The sequence below is a fragment of the Dermochelys coriacea genome, chromosome 6, assembly GCF_009764565.3.
Source record: "Dermochelys coriacea isolate rDerCor1 chromosome 6, rDerCor1.pri.v4, whole genome shotgun sequence".
In the NCBI taxonomy this organism is placed as follows: domain Eukaryota; kingdom Metazoa; phylum Chordata; order Testudines; family Dermochelyidae; genus Dermochelys; species Dermochelys coriacea.
Window position 1 is genome coordinate 14860351 of NC_050073.1, and position 15266 is coordinate 14875616.

Sequence of the window (15266 nt, forward strand, 5' to 3'; positions counted from 1 at the left end):
TAGTTTTGGGGTTCCTGAGCTACAGTATTGGCATTTGGATCCTATGGTGTAGATCCAAAGGGGAAAAGGCCAGGATTCAAGATGTATGCCTGTTGTCCTGCTGTATTCTCCATTTTAGATCTTAGATGAGGCTTGCCTGGGAGAAGGGCATTTTTCCTCACCTAATCCCTCACCTACCTAATATGCAGCACCTTCACCCCAAGATCTTATTATGAACGCCTAAGCAAACTCCAAGCCTCACTGCTCCAGGAGGCCCTGGCAGTAAACTCTCTGGATACAAATCTGTTAAACGATCTTCGAGTACAATCAGACTATATCAGCCCATAATGTCTTGGAGGGCAAAAAACAATCAAACTCTTCATAAGGCACTGACCTCTACTCCTGGAGTGGTATCAAACCCTTCAGTGCAGAAGGATCCAAAGGATCCCTACCTGTGTGGAGGATGCCATTTTGCTATATATACAGTGCATGAGAGGTCACGCTGTGTGGAGGACACCATATTATAGAGCAAAATGGCACTCTCCACACAAGTAGGGGACCCAAAATTGAGTTTTGCAAGAGGCTCCCAATGGATGGATGCCACCATTGGTGACTGGTGGCACCAAAGCCCTCTTTAATATCCTTGCCCTCAGAACATTTAGGAACACTGAGAGTGGGGGAGACCAGGAGCAGGTACAAGACCGCTCAAATGGGCACTGATATGATTAAACGTTCCACTGTCAGAGCTGTACCATTGGCACATCCCAAGAGTGGGAATGTGTAGAGTCCATCTTGAAGAACTCCAGTTACAAGTGAATAAACTTCATATTTTCAATAAAATAATTATCCGTTTAAAAAAATGAAGTGGAACATGGTAAATTGGAAAGTCTTAAGATTTTTTCCGACCTTCTAATCATGTCTTGAAAGTAGAGGTAAATGAGAAACAGCTTTCCTATTTCCATGAAAAATTTTGAAATTTTTCCCCTTCCACATCAGGATGACCCTGAGACCTTTTGATATTTTTCACAAAAAAAATCAGAGACAGATACCCCAGAATAACCAATAGTCCATTGGCTATGGCACTCCTGTAGGGTGCAGGAGACATGGCAGAACCAAGTTCAAGTCCTTGTTCTGCCTGATTTGGAGGAGGGATGTGAACGCAGATCTCCCACATCCTGAATGAATACCTTATCCTGTGGGATACAGTCAGTCTGCCTCTCTTTCCTATTGGAGCTGTTCCACTTTAATTGTTTATTTAAATATTCATTGGGCCAGAAAGAGAGACTGCAATAGAGTGTCCTAGGTAGGGAGAAGGATTTGTTTCCCCCCCAATATTCACCTCTGAAGTGACTGACTCATGCATAATTCAGCTGCTCCTGCTGTGTTCTGTTAAATTCTGAGCCAGAATTTAAGTCACAGGTTTCAGAGTAGCAGTCGTGTTAGTCTGTATTCGCAAAAAGAAAAGGAGTACTTGTGGCACCTTAGAGACTAACAAATTTATTAGAGCATAAGCTTTCGTGAGCTACAGCTCACTTCATCGGATGCATTTGGTGGAAAAAACAGAAGAGAGATTTATATACACACACACACAGAGAACATGAAACAATGGGTTTATCATACACACTGTAAGGAGAGTGATCACTTAAGATAAGCCATCACCAACAGTAATAGTAAAACTATTTCCCCATGGTATTTCTCCCTCCCACCCCACCCCCCACTGTTCCTCTGATATTCTTGTTAACTGCTGGAATTAGCCTACCTGCTTGTCACCATGAAAGGTTTTCCTCCTTCCCCCCCTGCTGTTGGTGATGGCTTATCTTAAGTGATCACTCTCCTTACAGTGTGTATGATAAACCCATTGTTTCATGTTCTCTGTGTGTGTGTATATAAATCTCTCCTCTGTTTTTTCCACCAAATGCATCCGATGAAGTGAGCTGTAGCTCACGAAAGCTTATGCTCTAATAAATTTGTTAGTCTCTAAGGTGCCACAAGAATTTAAGTCTTAAACAGTTTACGTATCTGTTTCAATCTGACTCCCTGTAGTTGCAGAAAGGTAATACTTACTTTCAAAGGTTACCTTTGAGATCAGAAAGGCTAGAAATTTGATGTTTGTTTTTTAGTTAAAGGTTTTAATTCTGCATAAATTGGATGGTAAGACCTATAGGGAAGTTTTATGTGCTGTTAATAGATGGATTTGTCAAGCCTGGGTAGTGTTGAAAGATGCATTATAATTTTCAGATTTGAGTAAAAGCTTAATATTTTCTCTTGTTTTATTATGTAAACTATGTAATGAATCTAAATAAATACTGTATGTTTCTTTTAAATAACAGGCTTTAGCCATGAGGAGGTCTTACATCTTTCATCATTGGAATCAGTTTGAAGTAGTAATCATAATAGTTGGACTCATAGATATCATGATTATTAATATCTTTAAGCCACTTCACCCAACATACAATATGATTAAGACTATCAGGGTATTCCGAATCTTTCGTCTTATTAGAGTTCTGCGTCTTTTGAAGGTAAAGATAAAGATTTTTAGAACTTTTAACAAGGAACTATAAAAGCATGCAGCTTTGTATTTTATTTTTAGGTTCAGTAAAATAAAATGTAAACCAAATTATCAAATGTTATTGTTTTAAATCTGTGTGGCTCCTCCTTGATGTGACATCCCCTTATGTGCTTTGCTGGTGATATCTCATAACGTGCTGCACTGAGAGCATGGGAATATGTGGAATGCTTATAGAGCTAAGATAAAACCATATTTCTTCCTCATAAAACTGCCTCCCCACATCTACTCTTACATTTTGTATGATATATCACATGATCTGTGGAACAATTGAATGCACTGTACTTTAGGAGAGGGTCATAACAGTCCATATGTCAGCATTGATGGTTAGAGGTGCACTACCTACCTTTTCCTTTCAAATCCTGTTTATTCTGCTATTGAAGAAAAATCAGACAATCTGAGGATTGCTGACCAGACATTGTTCTTCTTGTGTTTTGTTTTGTTTTAATTCTAATTTATGAGGAAAGTTTTCTTCACCCTTTCCCCCCACTACTAAGTCCTTATATTAATGCATAGCATTAAAGTACTTTTCTAGTGTCTTGCTTTCAGCCACCATGGTTAAAAGTGTCAAAAAGTGTAGCTTCAATACATATGCTTCATATGCTTACAAGCTCAGGCTTTGTTCACGACTCTTATTGTGACTGCTGGAACTGGGATGAAAAAAAGACTTTGTGGTGTACTTTCCCATCCAAAATCCTAAGTGGGGTTGTGATAAATAAAGGGGGGGGCAGTGGGGGAGTTCCCTTTTATGGATACCCACCCAGCCAGTTAGCTATAAAATCGCTGTTAGTAGCTGTTCTCTACCTGCTTTATCTGTAAAGGGTTAAAAAGTCCGTAGGTAAAAGGAAGGGAGTGGGCACCTGACCAAAACAGCCAATGGGAAGGCTAGAACTTTTTAAAATTGGGAAAAAACTTCCCCTTTGTCTTCTGTGTTGTTCTCCTGGAGAGCAGGAACAGGGTTGGAACTATGCTGTAAGAGCTTGTGTCAGGTATGAAAAATTATCAAATTATACCTAGAAACTACTCATTTTAAACCCAGATATGTAAGTAGATCAGGAAATGTCTAGGAAGATGTGATTAGGTTTTTCTCTTTTTTTTCTTTATGGCTTGTGGACTCCTCTGGGCTAACCCCAAATGCTTTTGTTTTGCTTGTAACCTTTAAGCTGGATCTCAAGAAGCTATCTTGATACTTAATCCTTGTAATTGTGTTTTTTAAAACCTAGCAAAAATCCTAAGTTCCAGATGTATTTTCTTTCTTTTTGTTTTTATAAAATTTACCCTTTTTAAGAGCAGGATTGAATTTTTGTGTCTCTAAGAGGTTTGTGCATATGTTGTTTAATTAGCTGGTGGCAACAGGTGATTTCCTTTGTTTTCTTTCTCAGCTCTTCCCTGGAGGGGGGTGGGGGGATGAAAGGGCTTGAGGGTACCCACAGGAAGGAATTCCCAAGTGCACCTAGCTGGTTTTTTGCACTTGGGTGGTTGCAGCATCTACCCATCCAAGGTCAGAGAAAAGCTGTAACCTTCAGAGTTTAATACAAGCCTGGAGTGGCCAGTATTAATTTTTAGAATCCTTGCCAGCCCCCACCTTCTGCACTCAACGTGCCAGAGTGGGCAATCAGCCTTTACAGGGGTTCAGTTTATTCAGCCCCTGTGCACCATCATTATGGGGAATTATTTTGCCTACATCATTTGAGGAGGTGAGCAGACCCTCAGTCTGTGAAATCCCCTTGAAGCTAGATAACGCGTAAATTTGTTGCAAGTCCAACATACTTAGCTAGCTTTATCATCAGGAGTCATATAGTGCAAGTGCTCATAGTGTATTACCTGAACTACTATCATACTCAAAGTTGTAGATGCAAGAGATTTCTGGTTTTCTCATCTGAACAAATTTTCCTGATCCCATGATTCACTTGGGTAACTTTGCTCCACAAGTTGGATCTAAGCAGACTTATTTGCAACCAGGATGGGGCCATGGTTTTTTAAGTCATATAGATTGTTTTGTTGCATTTGGAGAAGGGGCCGAATGGGAATCTTTCAGAGCAGAGACTCTCTCAATGGATCATCCTTTGTATTCAGACCTATTATTTGGAGACAGGAGTTTGTGTATCTGATAGTCTCAACGTCCTTTCTACAAAGACAATATAAGTTTCTGCTTTTTCTTTGTATAAAGTGATCATCCAGGTGGCAGCAGTGCATATTGCCTTATACATGTCAGTCTTTTAAGCACGTTTTGCCTGTTCTTTGGAGACTTTGGAGATCTCCAGTGTGAGGCCATGCTGCCCTGATGCAGCAAATTGGAGCTCTTGGTGCTCTGGTAGTGCTATTTGCATCAATGAAGGTGTTATTACCTGGGAGACATGACCAGTCAATGATTTATTTCTGGTTTCAATACAGATGTCCAAAGAAATTCTTCTTCAAGTGCTTGCTCATGTTGATTCCATTCTAGTTCATTCTAGGTGTGCGCGTGTTCACATACGCGGACGTCGGAGACTTTGCCTTAGCGGTATCCGTAGGGCCGGCTGTGGCGCCCTCTGGGGTGCTGCGCTTACGCCATGGTACATCAGGCACAGCAGGTCCTATGCCCTCTAAGTTCCTTCTTACCATCCATGCTGGTTAGTTGGAACGCTTTACCCCTTGCTTCGCAAGAGGCCAGCGATTTTTTTTCTATCTCAGCCTTGTGCTTCTGGCTGTAAATAGTTTAACTATTGTTTGTTAGTTGTTAAGTGTTAGATAGTGTCCCAGCAGGGACACTGCCCCAGGCAGGGCATGCCCTGGCCCCTGGGTTTTAAGCCGTGCTCCATGTGTAACAGGTCTATGCCTGCTAGTGACCCGCATGATAGTTGTTTAAGCTGTTTTGGGGAATCCCACATAAAGGAGTGCTGTCAGAGCTGTAAAAATGTTGGTCCTCTGACTAAGAGGGAGCATAACATACATCTCAGGGCCCTCCTGATGCAGGCTGCCCTGTGCACAACTTTGGAGCCAGAGCAGCCCGATGCAGCACCTAGCGCTTCTACTTTGGTGCGGAGTGCATCCCCAGCACCGGGTTCCTCCCAGCACTGATTCCTGTCACTAGTGCCGAAGAAGAAACCTAAGAAGATGGCACCAAGCAAGCGCGACCAGGGGGCTCCGGGCAAAGGACCCTGTATGGGTCTTACGCCCACTCCAGACCCGCAAAAGGGCTCAGCCCCGGGGAGTTCCTTTCCCCGAAAGAACCCATCACCAATTCCAAGGAACAACAAAGGGCCCAGGCCAATGGCACAGTCGACAGCATCCCAGTTCCTGGCAACAGGAGAGCAGAGAGCATCCCCACTGCAGATGACATTGCGTGGGGCTATATATCTGGCTATGGCTCCTCAAGAAGGCAAGCCTGCCAGCATGGCCTTGCACAAATCAAGCAAGTGCCACCAGTCTCTGCAGCCAAGACACAACCCTTGGTCACCACATTCTTGGTCTCCGTGTCGTCTCAGGGCTCCGGCTCACCACTACGAGTCATCAGCTCCATGCTCCAGATCCCCATCCTCGCGCCGGGATTTGCACAGCCATAGACTATCTCCCTGGCACTGGTCTTCATCTTGAGTCACTATAACTTTAATTTGTGGGACTCTCTCCTCAAGTTCAAGGACTCCATGACCCAGGAGATGGCCCAGGAGTTCACATCTCTGGTGGAGGAGGGTACCGCGGCAGCTCGGTGCTCCCTCCAAATGGCCTGCGAAACGGCCAATGCAGCTGCCTAAGTGATTACCTCTGCGGTGGTCATGCAGCACAGTTCCTGGCTTCAGACTACAGACCAGTCCCAGGAGATGCAGGCCTTATTCAGGACCTCCAGTTTGATGGTGTCAGCCTTCTTTCCTACCAAATGCATGCTCATCTGCAAGGCCTGAAAGACACTTGGGTGACTCTCTGCTCTCTGGGGATGCATATTCCTCAGGCGTTGAGATAGCCATTCCCGCCTCCGCCGCCACCTTGACAGTGGCAGCCTTGGCAGGCACCTGCAAGGAAAAGGGATGTAGGGTTTAGTTACCGCCGCCCTTCGTCATCCCGATCTGCTGCACAGCCTTACCCAGTGAAGCACCAAGGGGGCCAGAAGTGCTCATTTTGAGGGTGTGCTCAGGAGCGATGTACCAGCCAACTGCCCAGATCCTTCCCGCTTTTTCCTCAACTGCCTTTTTCCCTACTTCTCGGCCTGGTCGCTGATTACATCAGACCATTGGGTTCTGGACATAGTAGCTCGGGGCTATACCCTGCAATTTTTGGCCGCCCCTCCCTCCGCCCTCCCCCCACAACTTCCCCATCTCTCTTCAGGAACCCTTCTCACGAGCAACTCCTTGTTCAGGAGGTGGAAAATCTCCTGGGCTTGGAGGCTGTGGAGGAGGTTCCTCGAGATATGGAAGGAAGAGGATTCTAATCCCACTACTTCCTAATCCTGAAGGCAAAGGGGGGTCTCAGACCCATTCTGGACCTGGGTGACCCCAACATGTCTCTCAAGAAGTTGAAGTTCTGTATGGTCTCCCTTACCTCCATCATCCCTTCCCTGGATCCAGGGGACTGGTACGCCGCTCTCGACTTAAAGGACGCTTACTTTCATGTCTCCATATTCCCAGGGCACAGGCATTTCCTACATTGCATAGTGGTTGGATGCCACTTCCATTTCATGGTGCTACCCTTTGACCTGTCTTTGGCCCCCAGGGTGTTCATGAAATGCATGGCGCTGCTAGCGGTTTACCTGACACGTCGAGGGGTCCAGATCTTCCCATATATCAACGAGTGGCTCATCAAGGGCAAATCTCCCGGGAAGGTGCACAGGAGCCTTGATCTGGTGCGGTCCACCTGCAGCAACCTGGGCCTGTTAATAAACATGGAAAAGTCCATGTTAATGTCAGTCCAAAGAATAGAGTTTATCAGAGTGGTCCTCGACTCCATATGGGCCAGCACCTTCCTTCCAGAAGTGCGTTTTCACGCCATGTCAAGCTTAATTTCCCACATAAAGAGCTACCCACTCACCACGGCCCACATGTTCCTGCGACTGATGGGCCACATGACCGCGTGCACATATATGGTTAGCTATGCCCATCTTCATCTTCAGCCTCTGCAAGTGTAGCTAGCCTCGGTCTACACCCCCAGCAGGCACACCCTGTACTGTGTGGTCACAGTGTCAAACCACGTCCTCCTGTCTCTTGATTGGTGGCAGGATCCCAGGTCGGTGTTGCAGGGAGTCCCCTTTGCAATCCCATCTCCGTCTATCACCATGGTCTTGGATGTGTCAGATCTGGGTTTGGGAGCCCATCTGGGTGAGCTCAGCACCCAGGGCCACTGGCTCCACAACGATCTTGCCCTTCATATCAATGTCAGGGAGCTCAAAGCAGTTCGCCTGGCTGCCAGGCCAGGCAAACTGCCCCACCTGAAAGGCAAGGTGGTGCAGGTCCTTATGGAAAATACCATTGCAATGTATTAGATCAACAGACAGGGCAGTGCCCGGTCTTTAGCCCTTTATCAGGAACTGCTCAGCCTTTGGGATTTTTGTGTGCGATATGTCATTCATCTGGTAGCTGTCTACCTGCCCAAAGCCAAGAACGTCCTGGCAGATCACCTCAGCAGGACCTTCCCGTCTCACTATGAATGGTCGCTCCATTTGGAGGTGGTCAGCCTAATCTTCCATAAGTGGGGGACTCCCCTGGTGCACCTGTTTGCATCCAGACAAAAAAGAAAGTGCCACGTGTTCTATTCTTTGCAGGGCAGGGACAAGGGCTCCTTTTCGGACACCTTCCTGATTCTGAGTTCAGGAGCTCTGATGTACGCCTTCCTGCCAATGCCATTAATCCACAGAGTCCTACTCAAGGTGAAGCAAGACAAAGCAACAATCATCCTCATAGTCCCAGCGTGGCCTCATCAATACTAGTTCAGCATGCTGCTGAGTCTTTTGGCAGCCACCATGCTGCAACTACCTCTTCGGCAAGATCTGCTATCTCAGAGCCATGTCAATCTGCTGCATCCGAACCTGGCGGCGCTGCTCTTGACAGCCTGGCTACTGCGTGGCTGAATGGGGATGAACAGCAGTGTTCTGCTGCTGTCCAGCAGGTCCTGCTGGGTAGGAGGAAACCATCCACCAGGGCCACCAACACGGCAAAGTGGAAGCGGTTCATGTGTTGGACCTCGGATCATCACTTTCATGCAGAAGAGGCCCCACTGCAAAGCATCCTGGACTAGTTGCTACATCTTAAGCTCCAGGACCTGTTGCTATCCTCAGTCAAGGTTCACCTGGTGGCCATATCAATGTTCCACCCTCCATTCCAAGGCAGGTCCGTCTTTGTCCGTCCGATGACGACTGGTTCCTGAAAGGTGTGATGTGCATTTACCCACATGTCCGGGACCCGGTCCCCGCCCCGGGACCTGAATCTTATGCTGTCTAGGCTCATGGGCCCACACTTGAAGCCCTTGGCTCCCTGCTCTCTTCTGCTTCTCTCCTGGAAGATTGCCTTCTTGGTTGCTATAACTTCGGGCTGTAGGGTGTCCGAAATCAGGGTGCTCACATCGGAACTGCCTTATACGGTCTTCTATAAGGACAAGATCCAGCTGTGCCCCAACCTGGCCTTTCTGCCCAAGGTTGTCTCTCAGTTCCATACTGGTTAAGACCGGTCCTGTGTCCAAATATGCAATGGATGAGGAATGCAGGCTGCATACCCTAGATGTCAGGCAGGCACTGGCCTTCTATACAGAATGAACGAATCCGTTCCGTAGGTCTACGCAGTTGTTTGTTGCGGTCACAGACAGGATGAAAGGTTGCCCAGTGTCTTCCCAGAGAATCTCATCCTGGATCGTGGCCCGAATCCGCTACTGTTATGAGCTGGCAAAGATGCCCCTGCAGGCGATTGTGACGGCTCATTCAACTAGGGCGCAGGCGTCATCAGCAGCCTTCCTCGATCAGGTGCTGATCCAAGAAATTAGTCAGACTGCAACCTGGTTGTCCGTCCACCCACTTGCTTTGCATTATGCCCTGACCCAGCAAGCTCATGATGACGCTGGTTTTGGTAGAGTGGTGCTCCAATCTGCAAGACTGTGAACTCCGAGCCCACCTCCAAGGATTCTGTTTGAGAGTCACATGGAATTGAATCAACATGAACAAGCACTCGAAGAAGAAAAAACAGTTACCCACTTCTCATAACTGTTGTTCTTCGAGGTGTGTTGCTCATGTCCCTTCCATTACCTGCCCTCCTACCCCTCTGTCAGAGTTGTCGGCAAGAAAGAACAGAGAGGGCGTAGTGCCGGTGGCGCCTGATATACTGCAGCATGAGCGAGTCACCCCAGAGGGCACCACAGCTGGCCCTACGGAAACCACTAAGGCAAAAGTCTCCAATCTCCGTGCACATGACTGAAGACACACCAATAATGAACTAGAATGGAATGGACATGAGCAACACATCTTGAAGAATAACAGTTACGAAAGATAGGTAACCGTTTTTTCCTCCACTTAGTGCAGTGAGCTGTTGTCAAAACCAAAGGGTTTAATTTAAGGAGAGCTATCTAAGCTCATAAGTGGATTGACTGATTCACCTAGGTTCTGGAGGGTTCTGACCCAAATTGCCAATTAAAGGAAAAATAATTCTGTCATTTATTAATTTTATTAAAAGTAAACATTCAAGAGTAAAATAAAAAAACTATTACAAATTCTACAGTTGAAAATAATGACAGTTATGTTAATTGATGATTTTACCCCCATATTGCCGCTAACACAGCAAATAATCATTTATTGATTCTAAAACAGGAAGCTCAAGGAGGAAGCTGTTAATTTAGTTGGCAGGCGACAATCAAAGAACTTTTACTCACAGCAATGATAGTCTTTAATTGATTTAGTTGGTGTTTTCCTCCTTGGAATTCACTGTAACTATAGTGGCTAAACTATTTCCTTTCTTTACTCCTACTTCCACCCCAGCATAAAAAGTAAGTATAAGATTTACAAGACACTTTATAAAGAGGACGTTTAGGAGATTTTTCTTTAAACAATGGCAACCTTGGTTTTCTGGAGAACTAACATAGGTTATATTAAATTGTACTGCTGAACTTCTAAGTTATGTTAAGAGCACATTGAGCATCTGGACAGACACTCTGTTGTAGTATTTACATAAATCAAAGTTAAATGAAATATAAACATACATGTGAAGTGTATTAATCTCTATAAGAATTCCTATTAGAAAAGTTGACATTTTTATTAAATCATGTATTTTGTTTGCAGATGTGACTTATTTCATTATTATTTATTTCAGCTTGTGATACCAAAATTGATATATCTACTGGAAAAACAAATAAACAAACAGCTAACCTTTAGATATGATATTGCTAAGGGATATGTCCAAGGTGAAGAAGATACAAAATATTTAATTGAGCAGATTTCTGGTCATGAGACAATTTTTAAGGTGAGGAAAAATAATAGAAAGTATAGGAAATGGTTTAAAATGTGTGCTTTGAAATTTTTAATTTATATTCTTTAAAAAGTTATAGATTTAAATTGATAACAGGAAGTTAAAATAGATAAAATAAAGATGTCAGAATGATTAAAAACAAATTCTAGCACAGCTGATACATGATGTGCATACTGCACCTTTTCAAAGGGTGTTGAAGCTGCTGCCCCATCTGGCAGACCTCAAGTATTCTTAGTCAACTGGACCTCCTCTAAGTATTCCAAAAGCAGCCTGGTGCTTCTACAACATGGGTTATGGCTTAATGTCCCCATTCTAACCCTAACTCACTCACTGCTAACCCCCTATATTTAACGGACTTCCGCAATATTTGTACTAAAATGTATTTAAAATATGAACTCACAAAGGTGTATGTATCTTTTCTAAAAGAAATTGCATTTTCCTTTATTTTACAGGAAATAAATAAAATTATGGAAAAGAATAAACAAGATGCTATGAAAGAGCTAGGTATGTAAAATGGAGATACTTTATAGTCAGTGTGCTGACTCCACATAGCAGGAAGTCACCAGACAGACCCTGAAAAAGTCACTAGATATAGCTGTTTAAAGCACGCAAAAGGAGTAAAAAATGTCACTGAACAAAATTTCCAAGGAATTCAATAGAGAATTTTATATAGATATACACACACACACAGGCGAGTATAGAATCAAAATCATTCACAAGAAGCTCAATAGTGTTAATAAATCCATTCCACGCTCTTCTTACTACATTCTGTTACACACCAGAAGCAACTACAACAGTACACTGTCATCATCAGGAGGGCGCACGCTGTTCAATGGGAAGGGCGTTCTGTTCACTGCAGCCCAAGTTGGCTGGGGTTGGTTAATTTCAGCTGAGCCTCCCTTTTTTGCCAGCCTGGGTTTGAGCCAACAGGTAAGTGAAAGGGAGAGCCCAGAATCGGGGGAAGAGGGCATTCCCCTGACCAGAGCTTGGCACTGCAGGGAACCAAGAAAGTAGATTTAAAAACAAAAATCCACTAGCCGGACCCCTTTTCCCCATTTCCAGGGTTTCATTTCTGATAACAGCTGGGCAGCTAAGCCCAGGCCTAGCCAGGTGAAAGAGAGTAAAGGAGAACCAAAATCAAGCTAGCTCCACCTTTGATATATGTAGTAAGGGCTTCATCCCTGGAGGCCCGTTGCCCCCTGCCATGGCCTGTCTCATCTCACTCCACCTTCCATCCTGGCAGCTCTCCTTGCTAGCTAACCTGCCTCCCAAGGGCGTCAATTAGGTATGGCAGGGGGGCTGCAGCCCCCCCCTGAGTTTCATACAGGAGGTGGGCTCCCAGGTGGAGCTCTTAACTGTTCAGCATTAGTGTGGAATATGAGTTCTGCAGAGAGGTGCTTCTCCTAGCTTGTGTCCCTGGGCTGGGAATCAGTGTTTTGTTTACAAACAGAGGCAGGGTGATTAAGATAAGAAGAGGCTGGTAATTAAATTAAGGATCTGGAAGTTGGTTAGATGAACCTGTAAAACAGGTTTCAGAGTGGTAGCCGTGGTAGCCTATATCAGCAAAAACAACAAGGAGTACTTGTGGCACCTTAGAGACTAACGAATTTATTTGGGCATAAGCTTTTGTGGGCTAAAACCCACTTCATCAGATGCATGGAGTGGAAAATACAGGAGGAAGACATATATACCGAGTACATGAAAAGATGGAGGTTGCCTTACCAATTCTAATGAGACAATTCAATTAAAGTGGGCTATTGGGGAGGGAGGGATAGCTCAGTGGTTGAGCATTGGCCTGCTAAACCCAGGGTTGTGAGTTCAATCCTTGAGGGGGCCATTTAGGGATCTGGGGCAAAAATTGGAGATTGGTCCTGCTTTGAGCAGGGGTTAGGACTAGATGACCTGAGGTCCCTTCCAACCGTAATATTCTATAATTATCAGCAGGAGGAAAAAATCACTTTTGTAGTGGTAATCAGGATGGCTCATTTCAAACAGTTGACAAGAAGATGTGAGTAACAGTAGGGGGGGGAAATTAGCATGGAGAAATAGTTTTTAGTTTGTGTAATGACCCGTCTTTATTCAGGCCTAATTTGATGGTGTCCTGTTTGCAAATTAATTCCAGTTCTGCAGTTTCTCATTGGAGTCTGTTTTTGAAATTTTTTTGTTGAAGAATTGCCACTTTTAAGTCTGTAATTGAGTGTTCAGGGAGGTTGAAGTGTTCTCTGACTGGTTTTTGAAAGTTATCATTCTTGACGTCTGATTTGTGTCCATTCATTCTTTTGCATAGAGACTGTCCAGTTTGGCCAATGTACATGGCAGAGGGGAAATGCTGGCACATGATGGCATATATCACATTGGTAGATGTACAGGTGAATGAGCCCCTAATGGTATGGCTGATGTGATTAGGTCAGGAATCCCTGGTGGGAGGGAGGGCTGTGAGGATTGAAGAGAGAATGAAGGGACTCAGAAGAAATACAGCCAAGACTTCTGAACCAACGGTTCATTCAGAAAAGAGGAAGATGTTGGGGGCATAAGTGAAAAGAAGGGGCCAAAACACAGGGAAGGGATAGCAGTAGTATAGAGAAGTTCCCATTCTACCTGTGGTACTTATGTGGCCCCCATCACTGTAGTATCTGAGTGCCTCACATCACAGCCCCTTGGTGAGTTAGAGTAGTGCTGTTATTCCCATTGTACAGATGGGGCACTGAGGCACAGAGAGACTACCAACCAGATTTTCAAAGAAAAGGAGTAGTTGTGGCACCTTAGAGACTAACAAATTTATTTGAGCATAAGCTTTTGTGGGCTAAAACCCACTTCATCGGATGCATGCAGTGAAAAATACAGTAGGACGATATATATACACACAGAGAACATGAAACAATGGGTGTTATCATACACACTATAATGAGAGTGATCAGTTAAGGTGAGCTATTACCAGCAGGAAAGAAAAAAAACCGTTTGTAGTGATGATCAAGATGGCCCACATGGACTCTGTGGATGCAATTTCTGTTCTTTGTTCTGGAATTGGTCTGAATACAGCTGAAACCCTAAGAATTTCATATATAATCACATCTGATACTCATTCCTTCCTTTTCTCAAACTCAAATGCAGCAGAGAGAAAGGCTGGTCCAGTGGATGGGGAGCTATTTCCTTTAAAATGTGGAATTTTCTTGGTGTTTGATTAAAAATATTCTCCTTTGAAAACTGCAACTCAATCACTGTAGTGTTGTGTTTAAGAGCCTTCTGGAAAGTAACTCGCCTTTAAACAGAATTTTTTTTTCTGAGTTTTGTTCAGAAATGAAAGCAGTGTTGCCAACTCTCATGATTTTGTCATGAGTCTCATGATAATTGTTTTCCTTAAAACCCCAGCTCCTGGAGTCAAGTGGAGTCAGTATGTGATGATTTCAGCCTTCATTCTTAAAGAAAAATGAAGTTTCTAGCCCTTGTGGCTGTGGAGAAAGCTTCAAAATGTGACTTAAAGGCTCAAAAAGCTGAATGTACATAAAAAAACACCAAATCTATTATTTTTACATAATCTCATTATTTTAAAGCCAGTCTCATGATTTTTGGTGAGCCTGATTCTTGATTTTGGAATATTTGGGGTTGGCAATACTATGAAAGTGACTTGAAAGTGTCAGTTTCACTCCTGTTTAAAGTAATTTTCTAGTCTATTATTTGTAGTGGGGAAACACCCCTAGAGCCCCAGGCAGGTGCATTATGAACTCATGGGGCCTTGCCCTAATAGGGTGTATCCAGAGGTTAAATGATCTATTCCAAGCTTGTTGAACTGCAAAAAAAGTGATAGAAAGTAATCTAGGTTTTTCTACAATTGCTTCAATTGTTGTGTTCAAGAGTTAGTAACAAAGTAAGAATATACATTAATTTTTTAAACGTAACCTGTGTCCCTTAAGTGAATTGACACAAGATGTCAGAACAAATATTAGAGCTCAGTGGGTCTAATATTTATTTAATTTTCATTCTTTCTATAGGAATTAGAAATTATTATCTGACAGGAGCACTGTATCTAAGTTATTATCTGCAAAAAATCAAGAGTTTTCAGGTGCCCAAGTAGCCTTTGGAATCACGGTTAAAATTGCCCCACCTACCAAAATCTGAAATGGCATCCCTACTCTCTCCCCCACCCAGCCTGCTTCATTAGCCATCTTTCCCTGCATCACAGGGTGTGCTACCTACTACACAGCCGCGAGAAAGAACACATTTGGGTAAAAACTAGCCCTGGCTAATGTGCTGCTCTCTCCAAAGTGTGCCTGGCTTTAGCAAAGTATTTAATTAGCCTCTACAAACTT

General features: G+C 44.0%; 1 protein-coding gene across 1 annotated transcript in view; it reads left to right on the plus strand.

The window, feature by feature from the left end:
* The window catches only part of LOC119857693 (sodium/hydrogen exchanger 10-like), a 328581-nt gene that overhangs the window by 200407 nt on the left and 112908 nt on the right, over positions 1-15266 (plus strand). Inside the window, 3 exon segments of the mRNA XM_043517916.1 lie at positions 2310-2498; positions 10804-10953; positions 11412-11463. Coding sequence (XP_043373851.1) covers positions 2310-2498; positions 10804-10953; positions 11412-11463 — 391 coding nt within the window.